Raw genomic sequence first — 16,945 nt, 5'->3', positions numbered from 1 at the left:
TCCTAGATTCAGCATCCATCTCCTTGTTAATTCACCCTAATTTGAGCAACCTCTGGGCTGTGTTCAGGCCAACTCTGCTTTTGTCTAAAATGTGGAGTTCTCACGGCTGGCTTTGAGACCGTCCCAGAGCTGTTTGATACCTAGAGCTCAGAAAACAAGCATGTCCTATTTTACCATGGTTTCTCTGATCCCTTAGTGTCCCTCAGCAGAATTTCCAAGATGCCAGCTAGAGGAGAGTGGGGGAAGGGAAAGGCACACACGTTGCAGGGAAAAAAGAAAATGCACCCCAGGAAACCAAGCATATAATCTGCTTGGGTTCACATCTGCCCCCAGGTTTAAGTGACAGACTGATTTTCTACTAGCTGCTCTTTCAGCCACTCTGTTTTTGCTGGATGCACAGTTTGTGTGCTGTGTACACACTTTCCTTGTCCTGTCTTTCCTGTGTTCATCAACCCTAATTGTGCTTTGGTATCTGTTACACTTTTAACCCCTGTCTTAACCCATTTTAATTACCTTATTACCTCTCTGTGATAAGAAAGTCTTACCTCAGTGACCTTTTTAATTTCCTCAGTACCTTTCTGTTTTTTCAACCCTTCACTAAGCATTTGCTAATTAGAATTTTTTTCAGCCTACTATTTTCTTTCCATTTGCAAAATCCTCTTGATTTTCTCTTTCTCACACTTTTTTTCAGATCATGTTGCAAGGCTGAAATAGTGTTCTGAACCACCACGTGGATGGGGGAGAGACATTTTAATGTGTTTTATTTTAATTTAACATCATTCCTCTTCTTATTTATCTACTGTCCAGTTTTCATTAACAATGCAAATTAAATTTGCCTGTTTTACTAAATTCTCTATCTCCATTTAATGAATTTTGAATCATGCTGTTTACTCATGTACCAATCTCATGTGGAATTCAAGCAATTATTAATGCAACTATCTGTTAAAAAAGCTGCAGGAAGCTGCAGGTATGGGATTATAGTCAAATTTAAGAACATCCCAGAACAAGAGAAAAGATGCTTTTTGTGACTCTCACAATGAGACCACATTCATTTTCACATCCATTACTGTCTTCCTCAGGCCAGCCCTAGTGCCTGTTGTCCTTTGTCTCCCACGTCACATATGAGGCAGTTTGCATGTTGATTTGTTCATTTCCCAGCACTGCCTGGTGACTGAAAGGCTATTAGACATCACTCTGTGATTTGTGTTATTTCTAATGTTCCTTTTTTTAGCTTAATGTTTGATAGCCCTTTCCCATCTGTTATTGCAGAATGCTGGACTCTGGACCTATGGACCAAATTTTCTCTCCTAGTGTACACTTTGGGTCTCTAACATTTGTCCTTCATCTGTTTCATCTTCTTAATGACTACTTCGATGTCAGTTTTGAGGAGATGTGATCACATTTCCTCACAATATATGACCTGTCCTAGAATTGCAAATTACCGAGTGAGGAACATGTTCCCTGAAGCTGCTGGCAGCTGTTCAGGTCTGGAATACCTTTCCATTTTTATTTAATTTTTCCATTTTGATCAAACAAATAAAATGAAGATTGGAACTTCTCAATCCTTAGGAAAGTCTGAAATATCTGACCTGCTGGGGTAATGCATTCAGTGACACTACTGGCTTGAGCAAGTGCTCATCATACAACAGTTTTCTGATCCAGATGAGTGATGAACACTTGCTGTACATCTTTCAGGACACAAAATGCCTGCTTTGGTTTAATTCTTGGTTGCCTTGAGCTGGCATATAAATAGGAGAATATTTGCCCAAGAGTTTGTAGCAGAGTTAGAATGACCCTGTGGTTGGAAAGTTGTTGACAATTTTTAGGAAATCATCACTTTACTGAGGCAGTAGTGAAACAGCAGGATTAATTATAATTTACCTGCAAAGAATCTGCTGTACCTTTTCATGCATGGTGGTTTTTGCTCTGTTCATCGCCCTAACCCACTCTGCTGGCAGGTCCCTCATGAGCACCCTGGGGTTAACACTGCTCCAAGATGAGGTAGGGCTCCCTTCAGCATCACCAGCATTCTCCTTGCTCAAGCATTTCAGAAATGTTTTTCCAGTCTGGCTGCAGACTCAAGGAGGAAGCACAGGTCTGGGTACCATTTCAGCCATTTATTTGCAGCTAGAATTAAAATGAGAAAAAACACAAGCAAGGAAGGAAAATCAGATTTTTAAGTGCAGCTCTAAGGACCCAGTCCACGTGTGTTTGATTTGGCAGCAAAGCCCTTCAAAGAGGAGCTCACCTTCTCCCACACCATCCCTCCCTCTGCCACGGTTTTCTACCTGTCAGTTCTGCTGATGCAGCTCTCTGTGGGAATCCTTTTTGGAGGGAAGAAATGTGTCTTCAACGTGTTACAGTCCCTAAAGTGCTTGCATTCAAATGGCAGAGGGTGTGAAATGCAGCACAGGGCTGGGTGTCAGAGGCTGAGAGGAGCCAGGAGCTGTCAAATCTGCAGGTCAGAGCCCTGCTGTGGGTCTGTGTAGTGAATCCAGCCCCGAATGCATGACTTCCCAAGGGCTGTTTGCCATCTCAGGGTGGAAGGAATGTTCCAGTGCAGGGGTTGCTGACAGTGCTGTGCTTCACTCTGGTGACAGGCACCGTGATGACACCGAACTACATCGACTCCAGCAGCCTCAGCGTGGCCCCGTGGTGCGACTGCAGCAACAGTGGCAACGACGAAGAGGAGTGCAAGAAATTTCTGAATTTCTTCCAGGACAACATATGCCTTAGTGAGTACAAAATTAGGTGCCTTCTAATGTGTTGCAGAGTGTTTTCTGGAATTCCTTTTCTGCTTACGACACATCGAGGCCATCACTTTGTTGAGCGTGGTTCTGTTGTAGGTGTAAAAATTAAAAGAATGAGCAAATATGCCTGATACTGTGGTTCATGGACGTGATTTCAAACATGAGAAGCTCTTGGAAAAACAAAAATAGAACCCAAAGTTGTATGATATTAAAATGTGTTTACAACACAGGTCATATTTGGAGCCTGACAGGCAGCATCTTTACCATGGAATTGCAACACCTGAGGGGTTTCTGTATAATTTAAGAACTTCATATAAAAAAGACATGTAGTTTAGGATATGAAGGATTTGCCATAAGTAAGTATAAATTGGATTGTGCTTGCAGTTTACAGCCAACTTCATTTTTTTTAGAATATTGGATCTCAGATGCCTGGTTTTAACACAAGCCTGGATAGTAACTATTGTAAAGATTTTGTTAAATTATTGATTTTTTTTTTTCCTGTCGGACTCACTTCCAAATTAGGGACTATTATAAATTTCAGAATGGCTTAGTGGAGTCGATTTTGGCAGGTTCTCTTTTCAAATTTCCTGTCTGCCTGAAGCAGCATAATTGGATGATGTGGAGTGTGCATCAGAGTTTTAATTTCAGATAAATGAGGAGACCAAAAGAGCTTGGCTTCCCTAGCCCAGCAGAACAGAAGTTGAAAGGATGCGTGATTGTCCTCTGAAATTGCATTAGCAGGGCAAGCCCAGGGAGGGGAAGGGATTTCTTCACCTGCAGGACAGTGTTGGCATAAGATCAAAAAGGAAGATACTGGCCATATATATTTAGGCTTAAAATGGGAAAATTTCTATCCATCAGACTAAAGTTAAGAAATAGGCTTCCAGCAGGAGTTTTGAGGGTAAAAGTGGTTTTTAAAGTCATATTTCATCAGCTTATGCAAAGAAGCAGACATCATTGCTTTTTCTCCAAAACAGTAAATGAACTCAGTGATCCAGACTGGCCCATCCAGCCCTACAGACTTGAGCTGATGCTAGGGCAGGGCTCAGTATTTTACTAGAGGGTCTGAAAATCCCCATTGGTAGCTTCTCAAGAGGCAGCATTGCTGTGAAGGCACGGGGAGGTCTGTGCACAAAAACCTGAATTGATCTGTGATATACTATTTATTAAGCTTTGGAAGAACAAATCAATTACTCAAGCTCATTTAACAAAAGAAAAAGAGAAAAGAGTTCAAACTTTAGGAGGGGTAAAATTTAACATATGCCATCAGACCTTCAAGCCTAATGGCAGTTGCCATTTATATCTATTGCAGTACCTCAGATTTTATTCATTTGTGAAATTATTACTTTATAGAGTGTTGCAGGTTCCTTTTGGAACATAAAGACAGAGTGATTCCTTGTCCTTTCTTTTGCCATCAGTACAAAAGCATTAATGAAGACAAATCAAAGACATTGGAGGTTACTGGGAGACAAATTATGTCATCCTAGCTGCAAGATAATGTCTTTCTCAGGAAGAAATTAAAGGTGTTTCTGGATTTTCTATGAAGTTTTGTCTTTCATATAGAATAGGAATTTTTAAAAATTTTCGTTTTCACTGGTGAGCCTTCCACTGCCTGGAGAAAATGTCATTAAAATCCTTCCCACTTTTTTTTTATACAACACAAAAACTTCTTTTCCCACGGTAGGAAGAAACTAGGAATTTCTAACTAGTCTGTTTTTGAGTATATTCCCCCTTCAAAATGGAAAAGAAACCTGTTATTTGGGGCATTTACAGCAATGACCTTGTTTAAGCTGCTCATTGCAGAGGGACTAGACCTTGAAAGGTTCCTTCAACCCAAACAATTTTGTGATTCTGTCATAGAATCATAGAATATGTCATGTTGGAAGGCACTCATAAGGATCATCAAATATGATTGTATGAAATAATTGAAGACTAATTGTTAAGGCTGCTTGTTACTTTGAAAACTGGAAGGATTGCAGGTATTTCTGTGGCCATTCTTGCAACAGTGCAAACAAAGAGTTACTGTGATTTTAGGAAATACTGCTTTTTATATTGACACAAGAAAACTTATCACATCCCTCTTCCTACTTTGTCTCCATTAATGCAGCTCATTCTGGTGCTTTTTACAAGTTCTTCTCTTTGCATCTTGAAGTTCTGAGAACTAATATCAGAGTAAAATACATCTTCTTCAGAAGGAAATTACATGTAAATTATTTTATAAGGCAAGGAATGGCACTGAGAAGAAGTATTAATAACTTCCACATATTAGTCCCCAGTGAAATTGTTTGATTTCTTGTACAAAGAATTTGAAATAAGAAATCCCCAAATCCTTGTTGAATCCCCAAAGACCTGATTAAGAACTGTTTTTCTATTTGTTTATAAAAAAACTCCAACCAATTTACTCTTGCTATAAACACACTCTTTAATCCTGTGAAACTGTGATAAGCTTTTTAACTTTTATATTCTAAAGTTTTAGTTTAACCATGTTTCCCTCAACCAATTATGCAGATTTTGATTGAAAATGGTAAGGAAAAGATTGCCTTAGTTAAACTATTTTGTAGTTATAGACATATTAGTTTTACTACAACAAGCTGTAGAAATAAATATTTATCCTGTTCTCTGTTTTCAGTTTGCTCTGTAACTTCACGTGCCTGAATTAGGACATGACATTCAAACTATATTTTTAATCTTGAAAGTAAATTTTTGAGTCTTTTGGATGGTAACAAATATGATTGTGGTAAGTCTTAAAGCTTCTGTCAATAATTACTGGAAACATTACAAAGAAGAGGCTGCACCAAATAATTATGTGACCCGAGATTTTCAGTTCATGTTTCTCATAGGTTCAAAAATAAGACACATCTTTCAGCATAAAATTGAGTTTCTACAAATACACATTTAAAATATAATAATAATAATAATAATAATAATAATAATAATGACAATAAAAACCAACTCAGTTCTGCTTTTTGCCTTTTTTTTTTTTTTTTTTTTAGAAATAGAAAATTGCCTGTAATTTATTTTCACAGAAAATGCAATTCAGGCCTTTGGCAATGGCACTGATGTGAATGTCTGGCAGCCAATCTTACCAGTACAGACCACTACAGCCACAACTACGACAGCTTCCAGACTTAGAAACACAGGGTCAGAGACCACCAACAATGAAATACCCTCCCACAATGATTCACCAGCATGTGCAAACCTGCAGGTAAGAGAGTTTTCTGCTTGTTGTTGTGCATAAATGAAAGTTTTTCATAGATACCTGTCGAGGAGTCTTGCACTGCCTAACTAGATGCCTGCCTGAACTGGAGTATCTGTTTATTCCCATGGTGTAGTTACAGGCTGCATATGTTGTGAGCTGTCAGACACTCTTATTTTAAATCAGGAACTTGCATATCTCAAAGTGGACTTTATTGCCTCGCTGTCTCAGAAACAGGGGATGGTATTTAATTTCTTATCGCAGGTTTGAATATGAATGTGGCACTCTCCAAATCCTGCCAGGGTATGTCAGATTAAATTAATCCCTTGAGTACTCCTAATTCAGAGGGAACCCTTAATGTGAGCTAGCATGTCTTGCTGCCTTCTTTCTTATGTTATTGGCATTAAACTCAAGAAGGTTTTTTGGCTGAGTAGATCTGGGTATTAGGGAACATATGGTGCTGCAAGCTACACATTGAAGAAGCTGGACAAAGATAAAACTTTTGAATTAGGCACTCTCCTGAACTGAAGTCGAGGTCATGATGTGATTTTGGCCAGTGGCTGTAGTGATTTTCTTTGACACTTAAATTAGGCTATTGATAGTGATCATTGATTCTGGGTTTAGAGGCTCACCACTTGCTGAAGACAGTTTTTGCAGCTCTTGGAAAGATTGAAGGACTTGGGCAGGAGAAGACAACAGAACCAAGGCAGGAAGAAGGTAGCAGGAAATGTAAAATGAAAACATCCTTAGGCCAGATTGGAATTGGGCTGTAAAAACTTCTGGTGGTTTAAATACAAAATTAGGTCAAGCAGGGATAGATCAGCTTGTCCTGTTTATTTTTGTCTTTACAGAAGGAAAATTGCTGTGTGACACAAATATACGTGTCCAAGCTTTAAGGTCTCAGCTGGTATTAAGATAATTTTTTCTGTATTTCTGGATTTCACTGTTAAAACATTGATTTTTCACTTCCTATTAAAAAAAATAACTTTGTTTTCTTAATATTGAATGGTTCCATGTCCACTGAACCAGAAATATTTTATTTCTGAGAAGTATGTTTTGCTTCTTAATTTTTTCTGCATTGCTCTCTCTCCTTCGTCCTTTTCCAATTCCTGCATCTATTTTGCATTGGAAAGTTGTATGTGTATCAACATGAGGGACACTACAGAGTCAAAAAGTAGAGGGGGTTAGTGATAGAGGGTGCTCAGTTTAGGTCCATTTGTTTTAATTCTGTTTTTCTCATCTGTGCATTCATTATTATTTAAGCTTTGTAAGTTATTGTTAAGAGAGACAGTTGGAGGCATATATTGCTATTTGCAATAGTCATTTAAACAAAGAGGATATGCTGAAAGAAACACAGCCTTTTAAACCTGAAACTTGGAATATCTTGCATTTAGAACAAGACCTTGATGGGATGTTATTGAGTCACTTCATGTTATATTAAAAAGTTGTGTTATGGGAGAGATCACATTTTCCTTCAGTGTTTGTGTAGCCCCCTGTAGAGTCAGGCCTCCAGATGCTACCAAGTACACATAATAAATAAAGAACTGAAGTAATGCCAAGTGATCACAAATCCCATTGGATTCACTTGAATTTGCAAATGTTTCTTAAGCCTGAATAGATGTTCTTGTTTTTGAAAATGACTTAAATTCTTCCCTCCTTCCTCCTGTTACTGTGGCATTTTGAAGTCACATCCCACATGAGTTTATCAGCTCTGGTTTAAAGCTGTGCTATGACTTCAAGGGTACCCCCTGATGTACTTGGCACAAGAAATAAAGGTTGGTGGGGAAAATAGGTTCCTTTAAATAAATGATCTCTGGTGTTTGGTAGAAACTGTAGATAAAGTCTGCACTAAAACATCACTGAAGTTATGTGAACCAAGTAGTTTTATTCCTGTGAAGCACAATATTCTATGCCTACCACTTCCTTCTGTCAGAACTGAAACACAAAGAACAAAGCTGTAATATTTTAATGCATTTTTCAAAAAGTAACTTATGAAACAAGCCCACAATTTTTTAAAAAAGAAACCTATGTTTTTTGGACAGTATGGTGCCACTTTGCATGTGAGACTTAAACCCTCATGCAAATTTTATAAAAGAACTGGTATTCATATTGCATTTGGAGAAGGGTATTCATTCCAAGCCTCTCCCATGAAAATATGCCTTTGTAGTGTTTTCAAAACATGAACTAGTGCAGCCAAAAGCTTTTTTATGTGCTTAGCAGCTGAGCTGAAAGGTTTCTAAAAGGCAATATAGCCTGAACGCTGTGAAAAGTCAAATTACAAGCATCAGTCTCAGCACAAAACGACAGTGGCAGAGGAGGGCTAAGGAAGTGGTCATTGAGATGCAACAGGGCTGCATATTCTAGTTAGTGGGTTTAAAAATGCAGCAAAGGAAGAAAGAGCAGGAAGTGATTGATTAGTATAAATTGCCATTGGAAGAGTTACAGCAAGGGAAGAAAGAGCAGGAAGTGATTGATTAGTATAATATGCCACAGAAATGAGCAAATACCAACCTCCGGGGCTGTAAAACACAGGGCACTAACCCAGTCTGCCAGGAGCACCACTGACTGAGCAATTCTTGATGCATTTCTTTCTGACTTGTTCAGAATGGTCATGTGAAGAGCAGGAGTGCACCCCTGGTTTTGTTGCTGTGCCCTGTTCTCCTGCACAGTCAGACCTGGGAATCAGAAAGGTGGTGAATGCCTGAAGAAAACATGAGATATTTTTTTGTTTACCTGTACTCAATATTTACTTCAAAAACCTGTTGAAGATTTGGAATTTAAAATAATACCTATTTTAGTGATGCTGCTTAGAAGATGTTCTTCATTTGAACTTATCATTGCTATAAGAATTTGCAATTTATCCTATTATGGGGTATTGTCTTATTGCAAATTGATACAGCAAAATCTTTATTTCTGATATCTGCTTACTTCATGTTTACATATGCATGGATTGTGTAAGACACTCTTTTTTTTTCTGTCCCTCAATTAAATCAGCATTCTATCTTTGCCAGGAAGATGCTTGATTTATTCAAGAATCCTCTAAGCTCTTTTTACGAACCTGACTTAGAACAGCATTTGCTAAACACAGTAAATAGTAGTTAGGTTTATATGAAATGCTAAATTTACGTATATTTGAAGTGCTTGACATCTTGCAGAGAATCCTCAGCACCATATAAAAATAACGTAAAGTATTGTGAACAAAAAGGAAGATGAATCCCAACAGCATGTTCCTTATACAGGCAGATTTTATTAAGTAATTGCCAACCCTATCATTTTTTCCGGTGGCTTCGCTCTCATGTTTTCTATTTAACTGACATATATGTTAATCCTTCATTTTCAGTCATAACTTGCATTCAGTATGCCAGTCAAAAAATGGTTCTGGTCTTCCAGTCTCATGTCCTACCCCTACTGCCTGAACCATCGTGTTGGATTATTTGAAAGGGACAAAAGAATGAGTTTGGATGTGTACTCACACCATGTATTCTTCAAAAAAAGGCTGCCTTTGCATTTAGGAGAGATGGATAGACCTGAAGGATGATAATGAAATGAGCCTCAAGTGATAGATTAGACCAGTTGTTCCTGGGTCATTGCAGACTTCCACACTGGGTTTTTTATAATATTTTAAAGGATGTTTTGCAAACGACAAAAATTGTAGGAGTCAAGATGGTTAAGGACATTTAAGTAAATGTATGCATCTAAGTCTTGCTAGCTAGCTCTATACTTTGTTTTCCCATATTTATTATGTCGTGGTCTTGCTTTGGTTGTTCAGCATTCAAAGAGGAATTAAGGTTTTTGTGCTTTTGAATAACATAGCAATGGACAGATATAATTGAGATACACGACCCTTTGGACAGAAGACAAGTCCAGTATGTAAATGTTGTTATGCTCTCAGCAGCAAAATTTAAAAAGTGTGAGATAGAAACTGAAAATATCAAACATTTTGTGGGGAACATTGGAAAAGAGAAATCGGGCTACTTAAATATATTAATTCTTTTTATTTGCATGTAAGATCAGTGAGTGTTTGTAGCAGATGTGGGTCATAATGCAAGCTACTTTCTCACAAATTCATGTAATACTTGTGATTAAAAAAATACTTAAAATGGTGAATCTTAGGACAAAAACAGGAGAGAGGGCTCACCTTACTCTGAGGAGAGCAGGACTTAAACGTGACTGAGACTGAAAATGACTCTGCTTTTGCCATGTAGATCTGTCTGTGCAGACCTTCAGCACTATGCAGGGAGCCGCTAATCTGGTGGCTTAAGTACGCTCTCTAACTGCTTAATGTTGCTTCCCAGGTGCTAAATATCATTGTTCAAAGCATTATGTAGATGTTTGGAGAGGGTTTAAAGCTCCTGTGCAGCATTCTGAGGGTCAGGACACAGCGGGTGTGGATCTCCACGGGCTGGCAATTGGGTGGTGGGTGAGCATAAGCAGGAAGCACAGCAGTGTGTAGGGGAGGGAATGGCACAACTGCGGAGATGGAGGAGCACTGGGGTAGAGACAAAGCTTGTTTTATCCCCTGAGCACCACACTTAACTCACCCATGCACCTGGCACCCTCACACAGCCCGTGAACTTTTTGTGGTATACAAGCACTGATTTTTCAAATGCCTTGCCTGCTCCATCCCTTGGGAAGGTTCTGCTTGGACCTCTTCCTCTGGGCATTCTAACTACACAGAAGGTTACAGTCTGGGGCAAAAGATGGGCAACAATAAGGAACTCCCAAAGCTGTGCCAGAACCAAAAGAAAGGGAAAAAAAAAAAAAAAGAAAAGACTTAATGTTTTCTATGAAAAGATTTAAATCTTCCTCCTGTATTTCCAGGATTAGCTGACATAATGGGGTCAGCCTGCTGGTAAGAGTGATTTAGAGAACACTTATTGGCAGCTTTTCTGCTAAAAAAGCAATGTCTTTAATTTGCTTTAGTGGCAAGTCCCTTGTACCTAAAGAAGTCTTGAGTGCTTTGTGTATACGGATTAAGATCTGACAGCCAGGGCTAACTTAAAGTTTCATCTTTAATCTTACACTTATAATTTGGGGAGCACTAAACAAAATTCTGTTTTGCCACAACAGATGCTGCTTTGTCCATTGACTTCTTTGACACTAGTTTCAGGGGGGCTAATCCTTGTTTTCTTCAGCACCATGCTGGAGTGGTGTGGCATTCACATTCTCTGAACCTGAGAGAAGCAGTGAGAGAAGCAGAGAAGAGAATGATCAAAACACTTCTTGTCTCATTTGCTGCTCCTGTGTTGTGCCAAAGTTGATACAGTATGGAGATTGTTTACCCAGAGTGATGGTGTTTTGTTTCCTTGCCTGTCAGGGCCAAGCGTGTGTCCAGGCTGTCGGTCAGCAGACAGTCACAAGATTTTGTTCAGCTGAGTGCCCCTGTGCAGTTTCAGTTTAGATGTAGTGTAATATAGTATAGAATAATATAGTATAATAAAGTAATTAATTAGCCTTCTGATATCATGGAGTCCTCCTCATCATTCTTCCCAGAAGTTGGGCAAAAATTTCCCCGATAAAGTGGTCCTCAGAAAGTGTGGCTGTACAATTCCTTGAGACTGTAGTCATTTACTGCATGGCTCTTGCAAGATCCCGAGGAGTAGAGGGGAGCATTGTGCAGACATACTGGGGTTTTCGGTCTGTGTGGAAATCCTGGTGTTTCCTGGCAGGAGAGCAGCCCCAGCCCAGCTGCCTTGCTGTGCAGACAGTGGGTCCCAGTGCCAGAGGCTGGTTGGCAGGGAATGTGCACACAAACGTGTGTGTGTTCATGCTGTGGTCGTGTGGGTGCTCCCACTCAGAGCAAGACTGAGCTTTTCGCCTTCTTTGCCAAAGAGCTTCAGAACCAGACAAGATAGGTTGTTTTCAAGTTCGTTGAAATCCTGCTGAAGTTAGAGATGAGATTCATGCAGCTGATGAATGTCTAATGCAGGGAGTCCTTTGCCTCCCTTTTGAGCAGGGAGGAACAGTGTGAGGATGTGGCCAGGGATCAAACCCAATCGCTCAGACACATCATCACTGTCAGTGCTGCAGCCATCAGCAGTCAGGAAGAAATTGTTCTCATTTACCAGGCTTGGTTGAACTTCTGAGTTGAACATCAGGCCCCCTTACAAGATCAGTTATAATTTGTGGAGTGAAATAAAGGCTAAAACTTTACAACAGGAAAGTAATCACATTTCTGTTGTTATCACCAGTGCTTAACACTCAGTCTCTTTGGCATGGAGATCTCTCTCCATGAGAGAGAGATCTCCGTGGTAAGACTGGACCTTATATTTAATGACCAGTACTCTGATTTTTAATGCTTGAAGTTGGGTGTAATAAACTCCTGTTCCTGAAAGACAGTGACATGTTTTATGTTGCATATTAGAATTACAGTTTAAATTGTGGGTTTCTGATTAGCATGCTTTTCATGAGACCAAAATATTGTGCATGTATACTGCTTGAAGAGCATAATACTTCAGAATTATTTCATCAATGATAAAATATTTTATGGTTCATTTAAAAAAAAAAGTTTTAATAGTCTGAGCGTCTTTAGTGTATTATAATAATACAGCACTTTATAGCAGACTGTAAAACTCCAGACTACAGTTTTAGAAATTGTGCAATTTTGTTTTATAGTTTAATAATTGTTCAATTGAAAATGAGTATGAGGATACTAAAAACCAGTTTAACGACTTAAAAAAATACAGCTTTATGAAAATGCACTACACACTTTTACAGAAAATTGAAAATTTTTTGGACAGATTATAGTTTTTATCCTCAGAAAGAATTTTGAAAATTATTGCTACTAAAAGCAGATTTGCATTTGCAGCGTTCCCCTAAGCTACAGTTGTTTCTGTGTTTCACATGAGTATCCTCTTAGAAGAATACAACAGAACTACAAAGTGCTAGAATGAACCAGAATCAGAAAATTGAAGCTCATCAGATAAGCCAAATCAAACTATTCATAGCCCTTGTTATTACTTTATGTGGTTCTTCATCATATTGAAAGTATTCTTAATGTCAGCCAGCTCTAGTTCTCAATCAAATACCTAGTCCACCATGTATTTCCCTTTTAAAACAGATAGCTCACTATAGTCTGCAAGAAACAGCCATAAAAAGGAGTACAGTATTATAAATTAATTTTAAGGCATAACTACTACCAATAAAAATTCTAGGTCATTGCATTGTGATGGTACATTTTTAATCATAGTGTCTTTGGAAGTAGAGTTCAGAATATATTGTGCCTTTATGGGACCTGACAAAGTGCTTTGTTTAAGACATATTGTTTGCTATTAGCAAATATTAGGTTTTAGTCATGGCTCTGCTCCCATCTCTACTTGCTGGAGTGAAAGAAGCTCTGGTTATGCCAGCAGGCTGACCCTGTTCCCAAGCAAGAGTAGGCAAAAGTGATTTTTCCACCAGATTTTTAATGGAACAAAAATCAAGAGTAGAAACCTTGGAATCTTGAATACTTTTTTTTTTTTTTTCTTTTTTTTTTTTTTTTAACAGGAATAGCTCTCAAGGTGTCCTTATCATAAACCAAAATCTCATCATACTAGATAGTCCAGAAATTCATAATGAAAAGGTAGTCTTGGCCTTAAAAACCAAGCTGTTAAATTCAGTGCAGCTATCACCTTATAGCCTCTGTTTGTTCTGACAACCACATAGTGTATTTGAGTGCTTCAGAAACAGTAAATACTTTACTATTATAAACTCTGTTAATACACTAGGTTATCCTCAAAAAAATATATCCACAAAGATTCATGAGGAAAATCAAAGTAAAAGGCTTTATCAGATATAAATATATGAGATAATGAATACAGTTGTCAATAGAGAGCTGTTTCTTGCTAAGGTATGAAAATAACTCAGCAGTTGTCAGAATAGATCAGAATTTAACAAATAAAATCTTTATCAGTTCTGCCATTTTTGCAAAGAATCGTTCTTTCCTTGGTAAGCAGAAAGATTTCACAAGACTTCTATAATTGAAATACACTTTTAAACACTTATTGAAGTGGTATTGACAATTTTGTTTTGCAGTATGATGGTTTAGGACAAATGAGAGTGTGGAGGTTGAATAATTCTCGGTAATGGAGCATTTTAGTCACAAATGCCTAGAGTTTTATGAATTACCTGCCTTCTCTGTCTTGGAGGGGGATGGTGCAGAGGGGGTGAGAGTTTAGGGGAGCAGGGCAGCAATTTGTTGTACAACCTCCTCATTCCCTGGAGGGGAAGGCTCACTAACAGAGAGGGGCCTGATGAGTTGTGCAGGGTCAAGGGGTTTGCCTTCTCTCTGGTTCTCTGAAATCCCCAGAGGTGAGAGAAATACTCCTGGAGTAGGGGTGTGGGGCTGCCTGCCCCAGAGTCTTTTCCCAAAAGTGTTGTTCCCTGAGATTTCTGTGACTCCCTGGGTAAATGAGTGGGTAGAGAAGAGCTCACAGATGGGAACTACATTCACATTGTGCTGTAATGTTCTCGTTTACTGTCACCCTTGGTGGCTCTTGAAGTCTTGCAGACAGTACTGGACACTTCTTAATGATCAGCACGTTGTTTCCATAGATGAGCTATCTATTTCCTAGAGGACAGCAAACCTGTGCTCTTACTTGGGACAAGTGGTTGATCACATTTTGTCTAATCCTACAGAAAAGTGTTGTTTGGAGTTCATGGTCTTACGCTCACTGACATATCTACACGTGAAACATCTGAAACCTCACTTCCAGCTAGCCATTAGTCTTCATTAGATCCTTTTCCTGTCTTTGGTTTGTTTGTTTGTTTTGTTGTTTTTCCTTTTTGTGTGGTTTTTGTTTGCTTGTTTTCTTTCCTTGTGGTTTGGGTTGTTTTGTCCTTTCTTCTTGCAGATCCCTTCTGTAATGTTTGGACACTCAACTGCCTCATAGACTTAATCTGCTATGAAATATATTTATCTTCTTTTTCTGTATTTCCTGTCATGATTTAATGGCTAAATGCAGATTCAGGGAAAAAAAAACAAACCAAAAAAACAAAATCTGCACCAGGCTGAGCTGGAAGGGTGTTGAGCCTGTATAATCTTGGAGTAGTCTCCATGCTGGGCTGGGCTGCCCTACAAGGCACAGTGGAGAAGGGCACAGGGGGGTTGTGGCCCTGCTGGGGTGCAACTGAGATTGGAGTAAGTCTGCATTTTGATTTGGGTAAAATGTCTGAATCAGCCCTGCTTCCTTATCCTTGATTAAGGAGGATACATTGCCTTCCTCTGCCAACAGCAAACCCAAGTACCTGAAGTATGTTTATGCATATAAAGTAATTTGATTTTAAAGAGGCAATCACACGACCTAATCAAATTCTGCTTTTGTTTATACACTTGTAAAAAGGGAATAACTCCACAGTTGTGTATATTTCAATTATCCTTAAGTGTACATTGTAATTATCCATTACCCCTTACATGTATGCACACCATTCTTTGATATTTCTGTGTAACCCAGAGACTTAACATTCTTAAAAAACAAACTACCCAGACTCAGTTGCCATGTGGCAGATATGATCAAAATAATTTCAGGAATAATAAAGAAGACTTTTTAGGGATATTCTATTCTGTGTTACCACCAGCAAATGAAATATAGAAAAGCCCAGTGGAAATCAGAGTGCAATAATAAGTAATCATTCTAGCCCATACATTGCTGACAAGACAGCATAGCTGCAAAAATAGTACAATGTTGAAGAGCTAAAACTTGGAACCTTTTCCATAGCATTCATTAATTTTTCAAGTAATCAAACGAAGTTGATAGGACATTAAACACAATCTTTTAAGAAAATTGGCTAATCTATACTCTTAATTAAAAAAAATGACAGCAAAACAGCTGAAGAGAATTTTTTTTGTTCAGCTTTTACCCTTTCTGCTTATTTTACTTACAGTCTTCACTGTACATTAGTAATAAAATACTGGGAATAAATCACACCCTTTATCTCCTACATTTTATGCCCATGACTCCTAATCAGCTGTCTTACCTGGATAACAGATCTTTATGTTGCATCAAACCATCTACTCTACAGCATTTTTCAATTTGCTGTTGAGTTCCAGAACATGAGACACTGTCACCCATTTCAGCTCCTTGCTGTCAAAATCAATAGGAGTTCAAAATGTTTATTTTAGTCAGTACTTTGGAGGAGAGCCTGCCTGTTTCACACCAAATCCTGTTCCCAATCAGTGAACTTGGCCTGATAATCCCACCTCAGGTTAAGCCCTCCTGCGTGTGTAGCTCTTTTTATGAGTCACAGGTAAACAGACTGATGTGCATAACACAGAATACTTTTCATAGGTTCACTCAGCATGTTTCCTAAAGAATTATAGGATTATCCTCCCTCATGTCTTTCTTAAAACAGAATTAGGTATTCAGGCAGTAATTTATTAATACTACATTACATGGTGCTATAGTTTTCCAGACTGACATTTTCACAAGCCTCAAGAAACCTCTGACTCAAGGCAAGTTACACATTACCACATAACCCTAAATATTTGGATGTTCTGAATTCATCCTCGGGTTTTAAATGTGTGCATTTGAATTTTTTATGTGTGTGGCAGGTAAGGCATGTACCAGGCTGGCTCTAAAAAAGCTACCCGCAGCCCTAAGTACACAGTTTGTGCAGAGGGTTGGATAAATGGGCATATAAATCAGGTGTGCACAGACAAAAGCAAAGCGGTTACAAGAATCTGTGAAAACTCATTCCTAAATTTGTGCCTGCACAAATGTAAAAAAGATGGTTTGATCAGAAATGTTCTGATGAATAGTGTTCAGTATGGTTTTTACAAAGGCTTACCTTCAATAGCAAAAGTAGTCCATTAACAATTGCATGTATCTGGCCTGGTCTGTAGTGATTCCTGTGTTGGAATGCTGTTCTGCACACCTCAGTCACACACGGCACTGCCACTGTCTGGTTCTCAGGGTGAATTCAGGGGTCTGTCCCTGCAGGAACCTAGCTGCTTGTATACGGTTTCGGAATTCAAATGTAAATGCAGTGGAAAATAATTATCCCTTTTTTTTCATACTGG

The 16,945-nt window shown here is 38.7% G+C and overlaps 1 protein-coding gene across 1 annotated transcript in view; it reads left to right on the top strand.

The window, feature by feature from the left end:
* Positions 1–16,945, top strand: part of GFRA1 (GDNF family receptor alpha 1) — a 132,497-nt gene that overhangs the window by 101,466 nt on the left and 14,086 nt on the right. Inside the window, exons 6-7 of the mRNA XM_041415583.1 lie at positions 2,601–2,735; positions 5,777–5,955. Coding sequence (XP_041271517.1) covers positions 2,601–2,735; positions 5,777–5,955 — 314 coding nt within the window. The remainder of the gene's footprint in view (positions 1–2,600; positions 2,736–5,776; positions 5,956–16,945) is intronic.

The sequence above is a fragment of the Onychostruthus taczanowskii genome, unplaced genomic scaffold, assembly GCF_017590055.1.
Source record: "Onychostruthus taczanowskii isolate IOZ18803 unplaced genomic scaffold, ASM1759005v1 scaffold5, whole genome shotgun sequence".
NCBI classification, from domain to species: domain Eukaryota; kingdom Metazoa; phylum Chordata; class Aves; order Passeriformes; family Passeridae; genus Onychostruthus; species Onychostruthus taczanowskii.
This window is presented reverse-complemented; position numbering and strand designations above follow the sequence as displayed.